Below are 14,942 nucleotides of genomic sequence, written 5' to 3' on the forward strand. Positions count from 1 at the left end.
TCCCCCTTCTGTCTCGATTACTTTTTTATTTGTCGTCGACGGCTGTTGTCACGTTCGGCGAGAACATTTTCACGTATTTGAAATATTTTCTTAAAATTACCCAATTTTCTTTGTGTTGCATCTAACAAATATAAATAAAGGAATACAGGGAAAGTATCTTCCTGCAACTGGACAGGTTAACTTGCCCTAGCTTTGCCAAATAATTGAAGCTGGCTTAAAACATAAATAAAAGCCAAATTCCAAGGGGGAAAAATATAAAATATTTGTGAACTCACCGAGGTACAGACCGTCCTTGAGTAAGCTTAACATTACTGTCCTGAAGAAAATTGAATACAAGGTCCGTCGTTTGATTTTGAAACAAATATGTTTTATTAATGAATTTCCACTCGTTTTACTTCACAATTCTTCGTTCCGTTTTAAATTGCCTGCGAGTAAGGTTCGCACATTGAATGAGGCTTAAAGATATTTACAGAGACTTCTCCCCTTCGTCTGGCATTTAAATTCAGTTGAAGTTACTTTATGGCATTTGATTTGAGTTGAGTTGTAAATAATTCCTATTTGCTTACGTGGCAGCTTGTTAGGTTTGAATTGTTTACGGTTTCACATAGAGTTTATCATATAGATTCGAATGCATTTTGCTTTTTATTTTCTTGCACTTTTTATACATCTAAAAGTTGTTATTTAAATACACAAATAATTTACACTTACAATTACCACACATTTATGTTTTGTTTTTCGAATTAACGTTAATGCAATTTATAGATTTTTTTTAGTACTTTTGCATTGTTTTTAAGTTTTTGTTTTTAGTAATTTTCCCGTTAATTGCAGTTAATGGCATCGATATTAAATAAGACTTAAAAAACAGTTACAGTTGACAACAATGCAGATTTATATATGTATTTGTATGTGTGTGTATTTAAATATAAACTATTCCTATTTTAATTCGCAACCGCACACACAATCACCCACTCAGTCGCCCACAATTGTACTCAATTAGCATTTGAATGTCCGCTCATCAATATTTAAATGTATAATTAATATTTTTTCATTGTTTTTCGCTTATTATTAAAATTGGCTCTGGCTCTTTATTTTGTTTCGTTTCTGTGATTTTTGTTTTTCTGCCGATGACGTCTTAACTCTGATTTAGTTAGCTCATAATCATATTTACACACAGAATTTATGGACATCAATGGGGAAAACAGTATGGAATCCATGGACAAAGCGCCTTTCTATTTACACAATAAAATCCATTTCATTTCATTTGATTTCGTTTCATTTCACTTCATTTCACGTCTGAATTGAGTTCTACTTTGTTATTAAGGCTTCATCACAATCATTTTGCTATTGTTTAAATTTGCTTTCATTACCCATGTTCTTTTGACTTTTGCTATTGTTTTCTAATATTTGGCCAACTAAACGGTTTACATTTCCTGTGGATGATGGCTAAGTCGAACCCGGAATGATAATAGTTTTTTTTTCAGGAAGGATCAAACACACTCAGAAGCACGCACTCGCTTTTAGTTAATACCCATTAAGACTTTGGCAATTCATATAAATGTACGATATGTTTTTGTTAGTTTTAAGACGTTTCCAACAGTCACCAAGTTTTAATTCCTAACTTTGATTAGCTTTCTCTCTTTACATTTATTTTTTTGTTTTCGTTTAATTTAAAATTAAGTGCTTTTTTGGTTTGCTTATTATGTGATTTCTTATCTGTAGCATTATTCTTGTTTAACTAATTACAATTTCACATTATTTAATCCATGCTTGACGAACAACGAAATTTTATAGAAAAATCATCTATTCAACGAAGACATATTTTTAGTTGTTGTGAATGAATTTGCGTGGCGGTTCTACAGTACTTAACGAAAGTTTACTAATTTTTGAGCCAATTTTATTGAAGATGTCAATTGGAAATTATGTAGTTATTAAAAAAATGTTCTTTTATTTTAGCAAGCCAGCATTGCTTGGGTTTTTTTTAGGCATAAATCATAAAGTATAGAGTTATATAGGCCAATACTTTCGCTATGCACTGTAGCGCTCACAATTTATCCGACCTGTGAGTTTGCCTAAAATTCTTAGTTTTCACTTAGCTAAGAAATTCTTACCAATACTTTCTCCTATATATTCATAATTATTCTTCATTTTCTTATTTCATTAAACTCGTATTTTGCCTTGACCAACTTTTGTAGAAGGACTTTCCATTCATTTTCCCTCTAATCCATACGTGTGATATTTAAATTCTGTTTTGTATGTGAGTGAGCTTAACAATTAATAACATACAATACAGTTACATAAATATATATATTAAACATTAACTATTTACAATGGTTTTTTCATCTTTCGCCACGGGTCCTAACATTTCCGTAGAGTGTTAAAACATTTGCACGCATTTTCACATACAATTTTTCTCGATCTCACACAAGTATTTGTAATTTATGCTCTAGATAGTTTTGGTTTTTTGTGTTTTTAAAATTAAATTCATGAAAGCTTTCTTTAACGGCATAAATAAATTAGCAGCATTTCTTTCGTTTGCTTAAATTTCTTTGTTCTTTTTTTGTTCATTTCCTGTTTTTTATTTTCATTGAGTTTCTTTGTTTGTTTTTCTATGCAAAGCGAAGACGGAAAAATCGGTGAAAAGTGTGTGTGTGCTGTGGAGGGAAATAGCCGCCTGGTGACTTAATGCAGCTACCGTGCAGTCAAAGCCATGCTTTCCAGCTGCGTCGCGGATTTTCCGGCTCTCGTCCTGCGAATTTCCTCCTCGCGGTCAGCCAGCAACTCACTCGCCTGTCGAGCTCCATTCGCTATAGCTATCCCTCCGGGGGCTGTCCCATCCATCGATATCTTATCTATATCTATTTCGTTGGCGATCCCCTGCGCCAGGGTTGCCAATACCACCGCCAGCGCCACCGGAAGTAGGAGGACGAGGGGCGCGGCTGTCGTGGGCGGCGGAGCCGTCGAACTGGCTGCGTTTGGATGGACGAACAAGAGCGATAAGATTTTGGTCACAAACAGTTCCCGGTAAGACATACCTTGGACGGGATCGGCGCGCGAGTTGCTGGCAAAGACCGTTTCCCGGGACTCGAGCACGGGCGCCTTCTGCGGCCGGTCGCCCTCCACGGACTCCTCGTTGCTCCGCCAGTACAAGGTCGACAACTCGGCTATGCACTGCAAGATGCAACAAATTCTGGTTAGCTGGCTGTGCGTACGGAACACCATCGAACTTCCGCGGCTCGAAAACAATTTCAATCTTTAAATCAAAGGGGATTGCCCTTTAATGACAGAATGTATCCAAATGTCTAATATCAAATAACAAAGGACTTCTGTTGTGGGAAAAGGTCACGAACTAACCAAAAAGCATAAGTTACAATATATAAGGATATCTTAAAAAATAGGATATAAGAAATTTTACTGCAAATAATATAAATAAATATACACTTTCATATTTAAAAACCATTTTTAGATTAGCATGGTCTGAACATACCAAAAATTTTAAGTTTTAAGGGTCGTATTTCATAAGAATCCTAAAAAAAAGCTAAGAGGAAATCAAACAGAAAATAAGAAAGTATATACTTAAAAGTAATATTCGAAATTATATAGGACAATTTTTTTAGGACACGGTCTGAAAATAACACAAGAGAATCCATTTTAAAGTTTAAACCAATTTAAAGAATATCCCTACAAAACGACTTTGGAAACTTTTAATAAAATTAAGACAAATTTTTAAATAAGAAACGGAATTTAGAAAAATAAGAAGAGACGAATTTTCTAAGTAACAATAGAAAACTAGAAATATATATATTGTAAATTATACTATTCCCGAACCTAACCAAACCATATTCCAAACTGTTTTTGAGATTGTTTTGAGCCAAAAAAAGTTCGACAGTTAAATTGTAACACTCACCTTAAGCTTCATATCGCCATTGCGGAAGTGATGCTGTTCCACTCGGAAATATAGGCCCAGCACAGATTTCTCAAGACCCTCTCGTCCCGAAACAATGTTATCGTATTTCCGTAGCTTCTGCTGCTCAACAGGCTCTCCATTTACTTGCCAGGATAGTTTTATGGCCGGTTTCGAGCTTCCAGCGGTGCAATTGACCCTCACATAGTCTCCTATCTGGTATCGCGGTCGTCCACCAGTGATTTTTGGCTCTTCGTGGGGAAGACCTAAAAATCAAATAGAAATACGTAAAAAATATCAGTTTTAAGACTGCAAACGAAATCGGACCAGAGGAAATTTCATTTACGGCCACAGACATTTGGCGGACTGTTGTAACTGAATTTTGCAATAAACCTTAGCCACCACAGAAACAACGAGGGAACAGTGACCCCTCCACAGGGACAACAAACTCAGCGGAGCGTAGCCGGAAATTCAATAAAAGTTCCAGCCGCGGATGCACTGACGGACTTTTGATAAAATTGCAAAAATGGCAAAAATAAGGAAAAAATCCGATGAAAATGGTGAAACGTAATATAAACTGTCTAGCGGAAATCGTAACACTCTGAAAAGTCTGTAAAGAAAATTCAGGAAATGTAGAAGCACTGATTTTTCCTAATTATTTTAGCTAAAGTTTCCAGAAAAGCAAATTATATTTAGATTTCAGGGAACAAAAAAAATGTTCACTTAAACAAATTTCACCGTTGAATTCCTTCAAGAAATTAAATTACTAAATTAAAAATGTCATCATAAAATGTTTGTTAGTAATAAACTTTAATTTAATGGCTAACTTTTTAGTAGATTTCAGCACACCAGAGCTCCAAAACAAATCTAAGTCTGGCCGACCAGTAAAAATGGCTGTAACGAGAGATCCCTCGGAATCTCTCTGGATCTCCGGGGTCTGCAAACGGAAACGGAAATGGTTTCGACTTGTTGTTGTTTGCAAAAAGGGGGCCCCGAAAATGGCATCTGTGGGTGAATTCCTGAATGGGCGGCTGGTGGGCGGTGAGATGTGAACTGTGAGCCATGGCATATGCCCGGCTCGTTCTGCTGCCGAAGCTTTTAAAAACTTTGATTGAAAGCCAAACAGAACCAGCCGGGATGGGACCGCAGTATGAGCAGCTACACAACCACCGAGATCCAAAGCCAGAAAACAAAAGCACAACAAAAGCCCCCGGTTAGAACAAAGACACAGTCCACGTTAAACAATAAAAGGGAGACAGCCATTGCAAAAAAGGGGGCTGTGGGAGCCGGAGAGGGCGTGTTGGCACGCCCACGCAAAGGTTTTATAATTGAACAAACGAAATGTCAACGCCAGTTCAAAGGGCCGCCCACTGTACGTGTAGTGGTGAGTGGGGATACAGGAAGTGTGTAGATGCTACTGTAGAACACTGAAAAATAATGCTGTATTTCACTCCACCTAAAATGTATTCTTCGAAAAAATTCCAAAAAATGGTGGATACATTTTATAATTGTAAGTAACTAAGCCTTTTTTTATTTACATTTAATTCTGTTTAATATGATTGTTCGCCTGGTTAAGACTTATATAAAATATATACATTTTAATTTGAACTTCTTTACTTTTTTATCCCAGTACTAAGTAATTAATATATCCCTAGCAGCTGTAACTGATCTCTTTCCTATAGCTGAAGTTTCTAGCATAAATCCACTTTGTAACAATAATTAATTAGAAATAATATTATTAAATAAGACCATTTATTTTAAAAATTTTAAGGTAGTGATTTTTTTTGGGGCAGTTTTCAAAGTGGTATAACAATAAAACAACACAATTCCTATTATTTCCTGTGCAGAAAATGGGTGGCTGTATAATAACTCGCACCTCCAAGTTCCAACCAGCCTTAGTTGTTGTTTTGTTTGCATTTCAAGTTTTGCGGCGGTGTCTTGAGAACATTTTTGGCATTGCCCTGCAGGAATTTTGGCCAAGACAACAGCCAATGTTCCCGAGGACAGACAACCTCCGAAATTGAGTTAAACTGTTAAGCCTTGGCAAGTTTGGCCCGGGGTGAAAGTGGGCGTCCGGATGAAGTTCAGTAAGCTTATTTGGCATTAGAAGCATGAAATCAAATGAAGCCTGTCAAATGCACTAAAAATGCTTTTTGACTAAGTAAACACAATTCCGATTGAATAAAGCTGATTGGGCGCGGATGCTGTAATCAGTTGAACTTACGGCGAAAGTAAATGAACGGGGCCAAGGCCAAGGAAACTCAGATTGGTGGCGATTAATGGGGTTAGTGTGTTTACCTGATTAGTTTCTTTGCTTAAAGGGAAACTTTTCCCCTGGATTTTATGGCTTAAGTGTTAAGTAAGGCGTAATGATTTCAACAACGATTTCCAGTCATTTAATTCTCCCAGTATAATTTGAAAATTAAAGTTTTCCATTCAGCAATTCAATCAACACTAGCCGAAATACCTTTTCTTTTTATGGCTCAAAGCTTTTTAATTACTTTCCACTTAAAGGATTAACCCTAGAGTGATTCTTGGGGCTTACTGGGGTAAAAAATTATAATAATGAACAAGATGTATTATTTCTTAAAAAGTAGTAAGCACAAAAGAGATATAGAAACTAGTAATTTTATAGATATCAAGACTTTAAGAAATTAAAAAAAATAAATTACGAGCCGTTTTGCTTAAGTATTCAGTGAGTTTTGAACACATTTTTAAAACACTCCCAGAAAAACTAAAAAAAATCACTGAAAAAGTCAATTAAATTGGGATTTTATAGGGTTAATCTCGACTCTCGCCTTTCTGTGACAACTTTCAGGAGTAAAAGTCAAAGTCAGCGTCAGTTTCCCAACGACACCACCAGAACCCCCTTCACCACTTTCAGCCACAGCATCTGGGGCCACCAGCAGTCAGCGCCAAATGGCCGCAATTTCTAATTAGAGTTATAAGTTTTCGCCCGACTCTCAGCTGGCTATGTGCATAAAGTCGGTCGGGGTTGGGCTGGCAATAGGGGTGAATAGTGGGGCCTGGGGGATATATATGCTACTTACACACAACAATCATGTCGCCGTGCTCGGTGACCGTTTGGAAGGAGGGCGCCTCGCCAGAAACCTCGCACCGGAAGCGGCCCGCCGACTGCAGATTGACGTTGCGCAGCGTAACAATCGCGTCGCTCGAGTTGTGCAACTGCAATTAAAAACGAGAACGAAAAATAACGGTCAAAAAGGGGTATATCAGATGGTAAATAATCTGTGGAAAGCTAAATTTTAAATGCCCTACGCGATAAGGCAGGTTAGAAAAATTATTATTGTCTCAAGTGAAACTTAGAGATTATATTTTAATAAGTTACATTAAAACAAATTATATTAAAACAAGCCTTACATACTATTTTAATATAATATTATAAAGATTATTGTACTATTAAGAAACCACAATTTTTTAAAATTGTAGTTCTGATATTAAATAAAATTTTTTTAAAACCATTTCTTTTTTAGTAAGCATATATATGAACCTATAATTAAAAAACAATTTATAAATATCTATCAAATATATACAAATAAAATACCTAATAAAACAAATAAGCCTTAATTAAGAGTACGAAAGGGAAGACTTTGTTGAATCGAGAGAAATTGTTGAATGATGGCAACGCAGGAGATGGCTGGTTAAAATTAATGTAACGAAAAGTGGGCAAAAAGTTGCACTTGCCCCGCACAAACCCCCCTTTTCACAGTAACTCTTGGCGTTGTCATTGGCAGTTTCAATACCATCAGCCAGGGGCGTCGGTGAGGGGGTTCGGGTTGGCTCCTGCAGCCACTTTGGACGTTAATGTAACGTAATTGCTTTTGAAAACTGCCGCAGCTTCGCTTGTTTTTCAAGCTGCCCTTCTTTTTTACGGACCTTCCTGTTTTTTTTTTATTTCCCTTAAATGCCTTTTAAATGTCCGAGATGTCCAACGCCTTTGGCTCCTTAAAAAATACCCCGCCTTGAAGGGTCAGCACTGAATGTCTGACCGAAAAAGGGTTAGGCAAATATTTCACTTGAACTTTAAGCCATTAAATCCGGGTCTAAATGCGGGTGGGGTTACGGAGATCAGCTGCCTGTTGTTCAACCCTCCCACACTCTTTGTTATCTGGCCAAGCAGAAAAGTGCACTTTGTTATCTTTTATTGCGCATTCTTAGCCGGCTCAACCCCCCACCTTGTTGTTGCCTTAACCTAATTTATAGTTTACCGCACAAGCACACGGACATGCGATAGAGCTGAGCCCAGGTAAACCGCATGTCTAGATCCTAAGTTGGCCGTTGGAGTAACAGCCAACTATTGGCCAACTGCAATAAAACAAGCCAAAACAACAACCGAGGGAGCACCCTGGCACACACACATATGTACATAGATATATCTTCCCGCCGCAGTCACTCAAATCGATTATGCTAAAACAATATCCAGCAAATGGAGCCAGCACACACACCACTCGCATCAATTGGTTATCGCTAACTGGCATCTTCTGTAACTCCCATAGTGCTACTCCTCATACCCAACATCAAAAACTTTACCGCCAAGCAGCGAAAGGAACAGCGCACAGTGGGGTGTACGAGAAAATTAAGTGCTTCAAATTAATGTGTAAAAGAGTTGTAAAAATTTCATTTATAGTTAAAAATTTTTATTAAGTACATACATAAGAACAAAATTTGTATAGGCTTCTTAAGTAGTTGATAAAACTTAATTTGTAACTATTTAAAATAAATTTAAAAAAATCTTTTTTAATAACTTAAAGTATGTTTAATGATTTGTAAAATGATTTTATCAAATATTTATTATTAAATGGTACTTAAAATTGTTCCTGAATAATGAAAAATCTTCTCAAACTTTTCTGCTGTCCGTGTAGAATTTTGATTTTCCCAATCCCCTAAATAATCGAATTCCCTCATCAATATAACTAACTTTTCATTTGATTACACCATTATATTTTTCCAATCCACCGTACTCCCGAACGGAAATCGTTTAGTGGTAATGTGGAGCGTGGATCGCAGAGTGTGGAATTTTCTGCGGCGGGGGCAACGCGCTTTATGGACACTCCGTCGACCACGCCCACTACCGCCTGCAAACGCAAAAGCGCAACTTGAAATATTTATTGCACTTAACGAGCGACTGAGGCGCACTGAGTTAGAGCGAGATGCATGGTAGGGGAAAGCAGATTTCACTTTTTCGGTAGCAGATTAGAGGAAAAAGCGGGGAAAATTTGGAATTGTGGGGAGAAGGAAACGCGAGCGTGGCATGTCGAATGTAACCATCAACTGACTGCGATTGTCTGCTCACGTGCTTATCTGAAACTCGCTTTTCCACCCCTCCATTCCGCTTTTCCACTGCACCCACAGCATTCCCTTTTCCGCTTTTCCGGCGGTTTTGGGGGGGCTTCGGTGGGTTAACGTCTAGTGCATTGTTACGTGCCAAAGTTTTAGTGGCTAAAATAATGGAGCAACGGCAGAGGATGTGCCCTACACCTACACTCATTTTATTTTTGCGGTCGATTAAACAGTTCGATCTGCGAATGTTTTATCTTTCTTGGCATATGTTTGACATGCCATCTGTATCTGCTCTTAAAACTCTTAACTTGGCTTGAAGCGTTCCATGAAATAAGATTGCTATTGCCTAAGACAAAGAAAATTGAAGGCATAATAAACTGAAAACTTTATTGGCTTTTTGGAAGTGTATATAAGCGTGTTGTGTTTTTAGTATGGAATTTTGGCAGCCAAAAAGTACTGAGAAGCACGCAGATAACTGAAGGTGAAGTTTTGGCATTGAAAAGTTTTTAAACTATTATCTTGTGTTCCATGGCATAATCTTAAATAACTGAGCTTAAGGCAGTTTTTGAAACATTGTTGTCATTCTGGTTTCGGTTATCAGCAAACTAAATACTTCCTTAACAGAAGACACTTTTTTTCTTAATAATAGTAGAGCTTTGATTTAGTTTTCATTTAGAATATAAGCTTTGGCTTTTTTTTAATTTTTATTTATGGATCTTAAGTTTTCTTGCTGTGCTATACATCTACGATTCGCCAAGCATAGTCTAAAACTTCTTTTGTCTCGCAGTCTTCGCTCAGAGGATAAGGCATTGTCTATAAAGACGAAAACTCACCTATCCTTGCCACTGGTTTCCTAGCCACTCCTCAAACCACCTACACCCCAGTACAAAACAATTCGGCTTACTGCCACACAAACGTGCAGATCATAAAAGAAAAGTTTGTACACAGAAAACATTCAAGACTAGTTTTTAAACATATAAACATTTTTAAATAACTAAAATTTCTAGTATTTTAATGTGTGAAAATAAATAAAATAATAAATTACTAGTGTTGGAAGTTAATTCCTATTAATATTGAGACTAAAAATTTTGTAAATTACATATTTCTTTCCATGTAGAAAGAAAAGAGAAATGCCTGCGCACTGCATTGTTGTTTCGACTGGCACCACAAAAGTATGCAACGTTGTTTTAATGTTTAGTTTCAGTGCGACACCAACACGAACTAAGCTTTGTTCTTTTGCCTCAGTTATAAGTGGATAAATGTATATGGGGATACTCACATCGACGTTAACACCAGGCAGCAGGAAGGTCTGGGCAGGCGGCATGTCCCGCGGCACATAGCGGTAGAACTCGTTGCCATCCTTATACCATTTCACCGAGTAGAGGGCCTCGCCGTCCAGATCGTACAGACACTCCAACTGCGCCACGGAACCCTTAATCACGTACATCGGAATGCGGACCTCGGTCAGTCTCAGGCCAGTCACGCTGAAATCTGCAATTAAATTAAGGGAAAAAAACGAATTAAAGCGGATTTTAATCAAATAGCTATCTGATTAAATAGGTGTTAAATAGAGGTATATGAGGTATACTATAATAATTATAAGTAAAAGTTGAAGTACTACCTATATATAACATCAAAACAAATTCTTGGCCTTGCTTACTTTAAAATAGTATATATTTAAAGCGTTTCCCATCTGAGAATATTTAAACGAGCTGTCAAAAAATTGTACAGCTTTCAAGCTGCATTCCCCATTAAATGTTAATGCCTTCGTGATGAGAAAATCCCACATGCAAATCGAAAAATTGTAAACCTTTTAAATTTACATTTTGCTTTATTTGTCCAGGTGCTTAAAAACTTTAATTGGCGGTGGTCGCCTGATTGATTTATGTACCTGGAAATTTTTAATTAATTACCAAAGTTTATTTTCACTAGAGCCCGTGTCAACTGACCAGCAAAATGAGCGATGGACTCAGCCCAAACCCTTCAATGCATAATGTATTCTTAATATAATTTATAAAAAACATTTTACCACTTTATCGGCAACACTCTTTCGCTTAATTTGTTAAAGTGCTACGCATCCGTGTGGTTATGCGCTGTATATAATGATATACCCACATATTAATAAGTCAATGCGTTGACAGGAAATGATGTTTTGCTTTGGCCACATGATTGAGGGTCTTCGATTCATATATATTTTGTTGGGCGGGGCGGACAACTTCTGAAGCTCACTGTGCCGTTGCCTTGTTACATTTTATGGCAAACTTGTTTATTGTCAATATTGACAATGAAACAAGCTCACACACACATAGTGGGCGGGCCAGGGGCGGAGATATAGTGGCGGAATATGGGATATATACGCACTCACGCCCACCCACTCTTTTCGGCGTGTCCCACATTATTACACCGCCCGAGGATGACTGCTCACTTGGCTTTTCCGAGCCCACAGTTTCCCTCTGCCTTTGCCACCAAACGTTGCACATTACAAGTGTAATAAAATGTGAGAGGATATTATTGTACACACTGGCAAAGAAAAGGCAAGACGCACACAGGCCCATATCAATCTGCTTGACTACATATCCGTATCTATATACTAATCTATATCTATATCTATAGCCATCGATATGACTTGCAATTGTTGTCGGTTCAGATGAGTTCACTTGAGTGGAGCTGAGTTGAGAGCAATGTCATGTCCAGTCGAAGACAGAAACATTTTGCGGGTCAAAATATGAAGAGAGACACTTTGACAACAAGTTTTTCATGATTTTCAATTAACTTATGGATAAGCTATTCAAACTGATTGAATTACTTGGCAGGAAATAGGATTAAATTGGCAAACTAAATTTCAAAAGGTTAAAGGTCAATTAAAAACTTTAATTTGTATAAAAATGAAACGACCAAACGATGGGAAAAGAAAGTTTGAAAAACTTAATCAATTTAAAAATGTAATTAAATACTGACAGAATCTATCATATTGAAAAATCTATTTAACTTCTTAAAATCGAATCAACTGAAATATTTAATTACTGAAGAGACTACTGTTGAATTCAATAACAATCTATCTGACTACACGAAGTTACTAAAAGTGATTAGATATTTCGAAATATGTTATGAATAGTCCAAGAGGATAACAAATGAAAAGAGGCTTAAATTAAGGCAAAAAACAAAACAGACATGGAGATTGCCAATAAACCTAAAGTTTTACAGGTGTCAGGATATTCAAACTCTTGTATGTGCCTTGCATATATATTTGTGTCCCTGTAACCATGGAAATTCACACACAACCAGCCACAAATGAGAGAACACGGAGTACCTTAAGCAGCCACTTGCAGAAAGTACTTTGCCACAATTTGCAGAAGTTGCAACAAATGACAGTCGGTTCAGAAGAGAAAGACAGAGGAGAAAGGGCTTGGGGGGACCAAAGCACATTAATGAGACTGCATGGGTGAAGTTTTTGGTAAAAATCCTCTGCACAAGCTCCATGTCCTCTATGCGAAATGAACTCCTTTGGCGCACTTGCTGGCCAGCATCCAAAACAAAGAAAAATGCACACGAGAAAAGGTAAAATAAACACAGGAGTACGGAAAGCAAACAGAAAAACTTTCATATTATTTGGTTTTCCAGCGAATTTAGGTTACAAGCTCTCATTAATTCTGCTTAAGAGTCGAACTGAAAATGAGACTGTGACGCAAAACCAGTGGCATAGCCAAAAAATGTAGAAGAGTCATATTTCCAGATAGACAATTTAAAATTTAAAGGTAAGTACATAGTAAATCGCTTTAAGAAAAACAACTGTATAGTTGTGTAGGATTGATTTCGATTTTAACTGGTAATTCTTCATGGGTTTTTGTTTTGCGATATACACTTAAAAAAAATATAGAGTTCTTCTTTTCTTTTTCGTATACTACTTATTATATTTTGTAAAAAAGATAAGTTATTAGTTATTATAAATTGTATTGTTACTCTCCGGTTTATCTCCAATTAAATTGGATTTCAAAAATATTAGAATATTACAAATAGCATTTGGATAGAAATAAAACCTTATAGTATGATTTACAAGAATTCTGATATTTCGAGGCTTTACTGTAACCGTCAGTAGGAGCATCCAAACAGCTGAAGCATCAATAGAGGCAGCAGCAGTTTTACGAAAAGTTTTGCTTTTGGGTAATTCCAGTAACTTTGTCATTTGGGCGCCTTGGCACAGTCACCAACACACTTAATATACGCCAACACAGATACACCCACACACTCACACACATCGCACATGCAGAATGGCAACAGGACACACAATCGCTGTTCTTGTATCCTTTGGTTCTTGCCGTAGTTGAAGTTCGGGTTTGAGTGGAATTAATATGCTCAGGCTGCGACCTTTGCCAAGTCAAAAATCAATTTCCCCATCACCCACACTTTGCGAAAAATATGTATTTAAAAATAATATTTTACCATCTAAAAATAAACCCGTTCTTCCAGGCGTTTTTTCAAATCTTTAAATCAATGGTAAACACAAATCAGTTTAAAACATTTCTTGTTCTAAGTATACTTTTAGGAATTATATGAAAATGAATAACGACTTAAAATAACTATTCCCTTCTTTTTCTTTTAATTAACTTTACTTTTCCTGTAATTCGAGCAGAAATTTTTTTTCTGTGCACACGTTTCGAGAAAAGTGAATTTCGCTCTTCCGTTTTCTACTGCTTTTTCTTCTGTCAACTTTTCCTGTGGGCGACAAAAGTTTCCTTTCATACTTCATTGGGGTTAAGTGATTAAATTTGCAAAGGACACAAAAATACCAAGAAATATTCTCAGTAGATGTAACTAAAAGAGGGTGCGTAAAGCAAAATGGGGAAAAGAATGAGTAAAAAAAGTAAAAGTTAAGTAAACTTTTTCACATATGACACTATAATGTAAGCGGATCCACCAAGATATCAATCCCTCATTTTATAGGATGACACGCTTGCATAATTGCTAACAAGTCCAAACTTTTGGTGCCAAATGGTTTCAGACAACGCGTTTTACTGCTTTAAGGGTGACACTGGTTACTGCAGGATATTCGATCTAAGAATGTAATCAAACAAGTCTTTAAGAAGGGATAGTAGAGCGTATAAATAGATTTATTACTTGTATTTACTGAAAATAATTTTTTTAAATATAATTTAAAATATTTTAGCTAGTATTGCGAATTTACTAAATAATTAAAGTTTCCCCAAATGGTTTTTAACTCGCTTCAATTACTACTTTTGGATTTTGAAATTCATGTTGGCTCGCACTTTAAAATCCTTAAAATGCTACAAAGTGGTATTTAGAATTAAATACTATTTTTTTTACAACAAACTAAATCCATTTTGCCCACCGTGCATGTTAATAGGCGACAAATCATGTTCGATTCCGTTTCGCCTTTGGGGATGCTCTCAAAACTGTCCCAGGCTCAACTGTTGCTGCAGCGCCCCCTGGCGGTGCTTGTTTAAGCTGTCATCGGTTTTGGAGCTCCTGAACTTTTGGGTGATGGGCGAGCGAGAAGCATCGCTGGGGGCAGGTCACTGTGTCCGTATCGTTACACTATTTGCCGGACATCTTTAATCTTTGGAAAAAAGTTAGCCTCGTTAGGGAGTTGGCCTTTTTTTCTTCGAAGGCCGAGCCGCTTTTTCCTCCTATTTTCCTGTTTCTTCCTGCTCCGATGGGTTCTCTATCTCAAAAACCGTTGCCCGTAGGGTACCTCTATTTTTTGGGACCTCGGGGCCGGTTC

The 14,942-nt window shown here is 37.0% G+C and overlaps 1 protein-coding gene across 2 annotated transcripts in view; it reads right to left on the reverse strand.

Moving 5' to 3' along the window:
* Positions 1-374: 374 nt before the first annotated feature.
* LOC119548091 overlaps positions 375-14,942 on the reverse strand; it is a 78,643-nt gene continuing 64,075 nt past the window's right edge. The window contains exons 3-7 of one of the 2 annotated variants that reach the window (XM_037855179.1): positions 10,482-10,693; positions 6,952-7,087; positions 3,905-4,167; positions 3,033-3,168; positions 375-2,966 (exon numbers count right to left, since the gene is read on the reverse strand). In XM_037855179.1, coding sequence (XP_037711107.1) covers positions 2,689-2,966; positions 3,033-3,168; positions 3,905-4,167; positions 6,952-7,087; positions 10,482-10,693 — 1,025 coding nt within the window. In that variant the 3' untranslated portion in view covers positions 375-2,688. Of the gene's footprint in view, positions 3,169-3,904; positions 4,168-6,951; positions 7,088-10,481; positions 10,694-14,942 lie in introns of both variants that reach the window. The other variant, XM_037855178.1, reaches the window with a different exon arrangement.

Source organism: Drosophila subpulchrella, chromosome 2L (genome assembly GCF_014743375.2).
Source record: "Drosophila subpulchrella strain 33 F10 #4 breed RU33 chromosome 2L, RU_Dsub_v1.1 Primary Assembly, whole genome shotgun sequence".
NCBI lineage: Eukaryota > Metazoa > Arthropoda > Insecta > Diptera > Drosophilidae > Drosophila > Drosophila subpulchrella.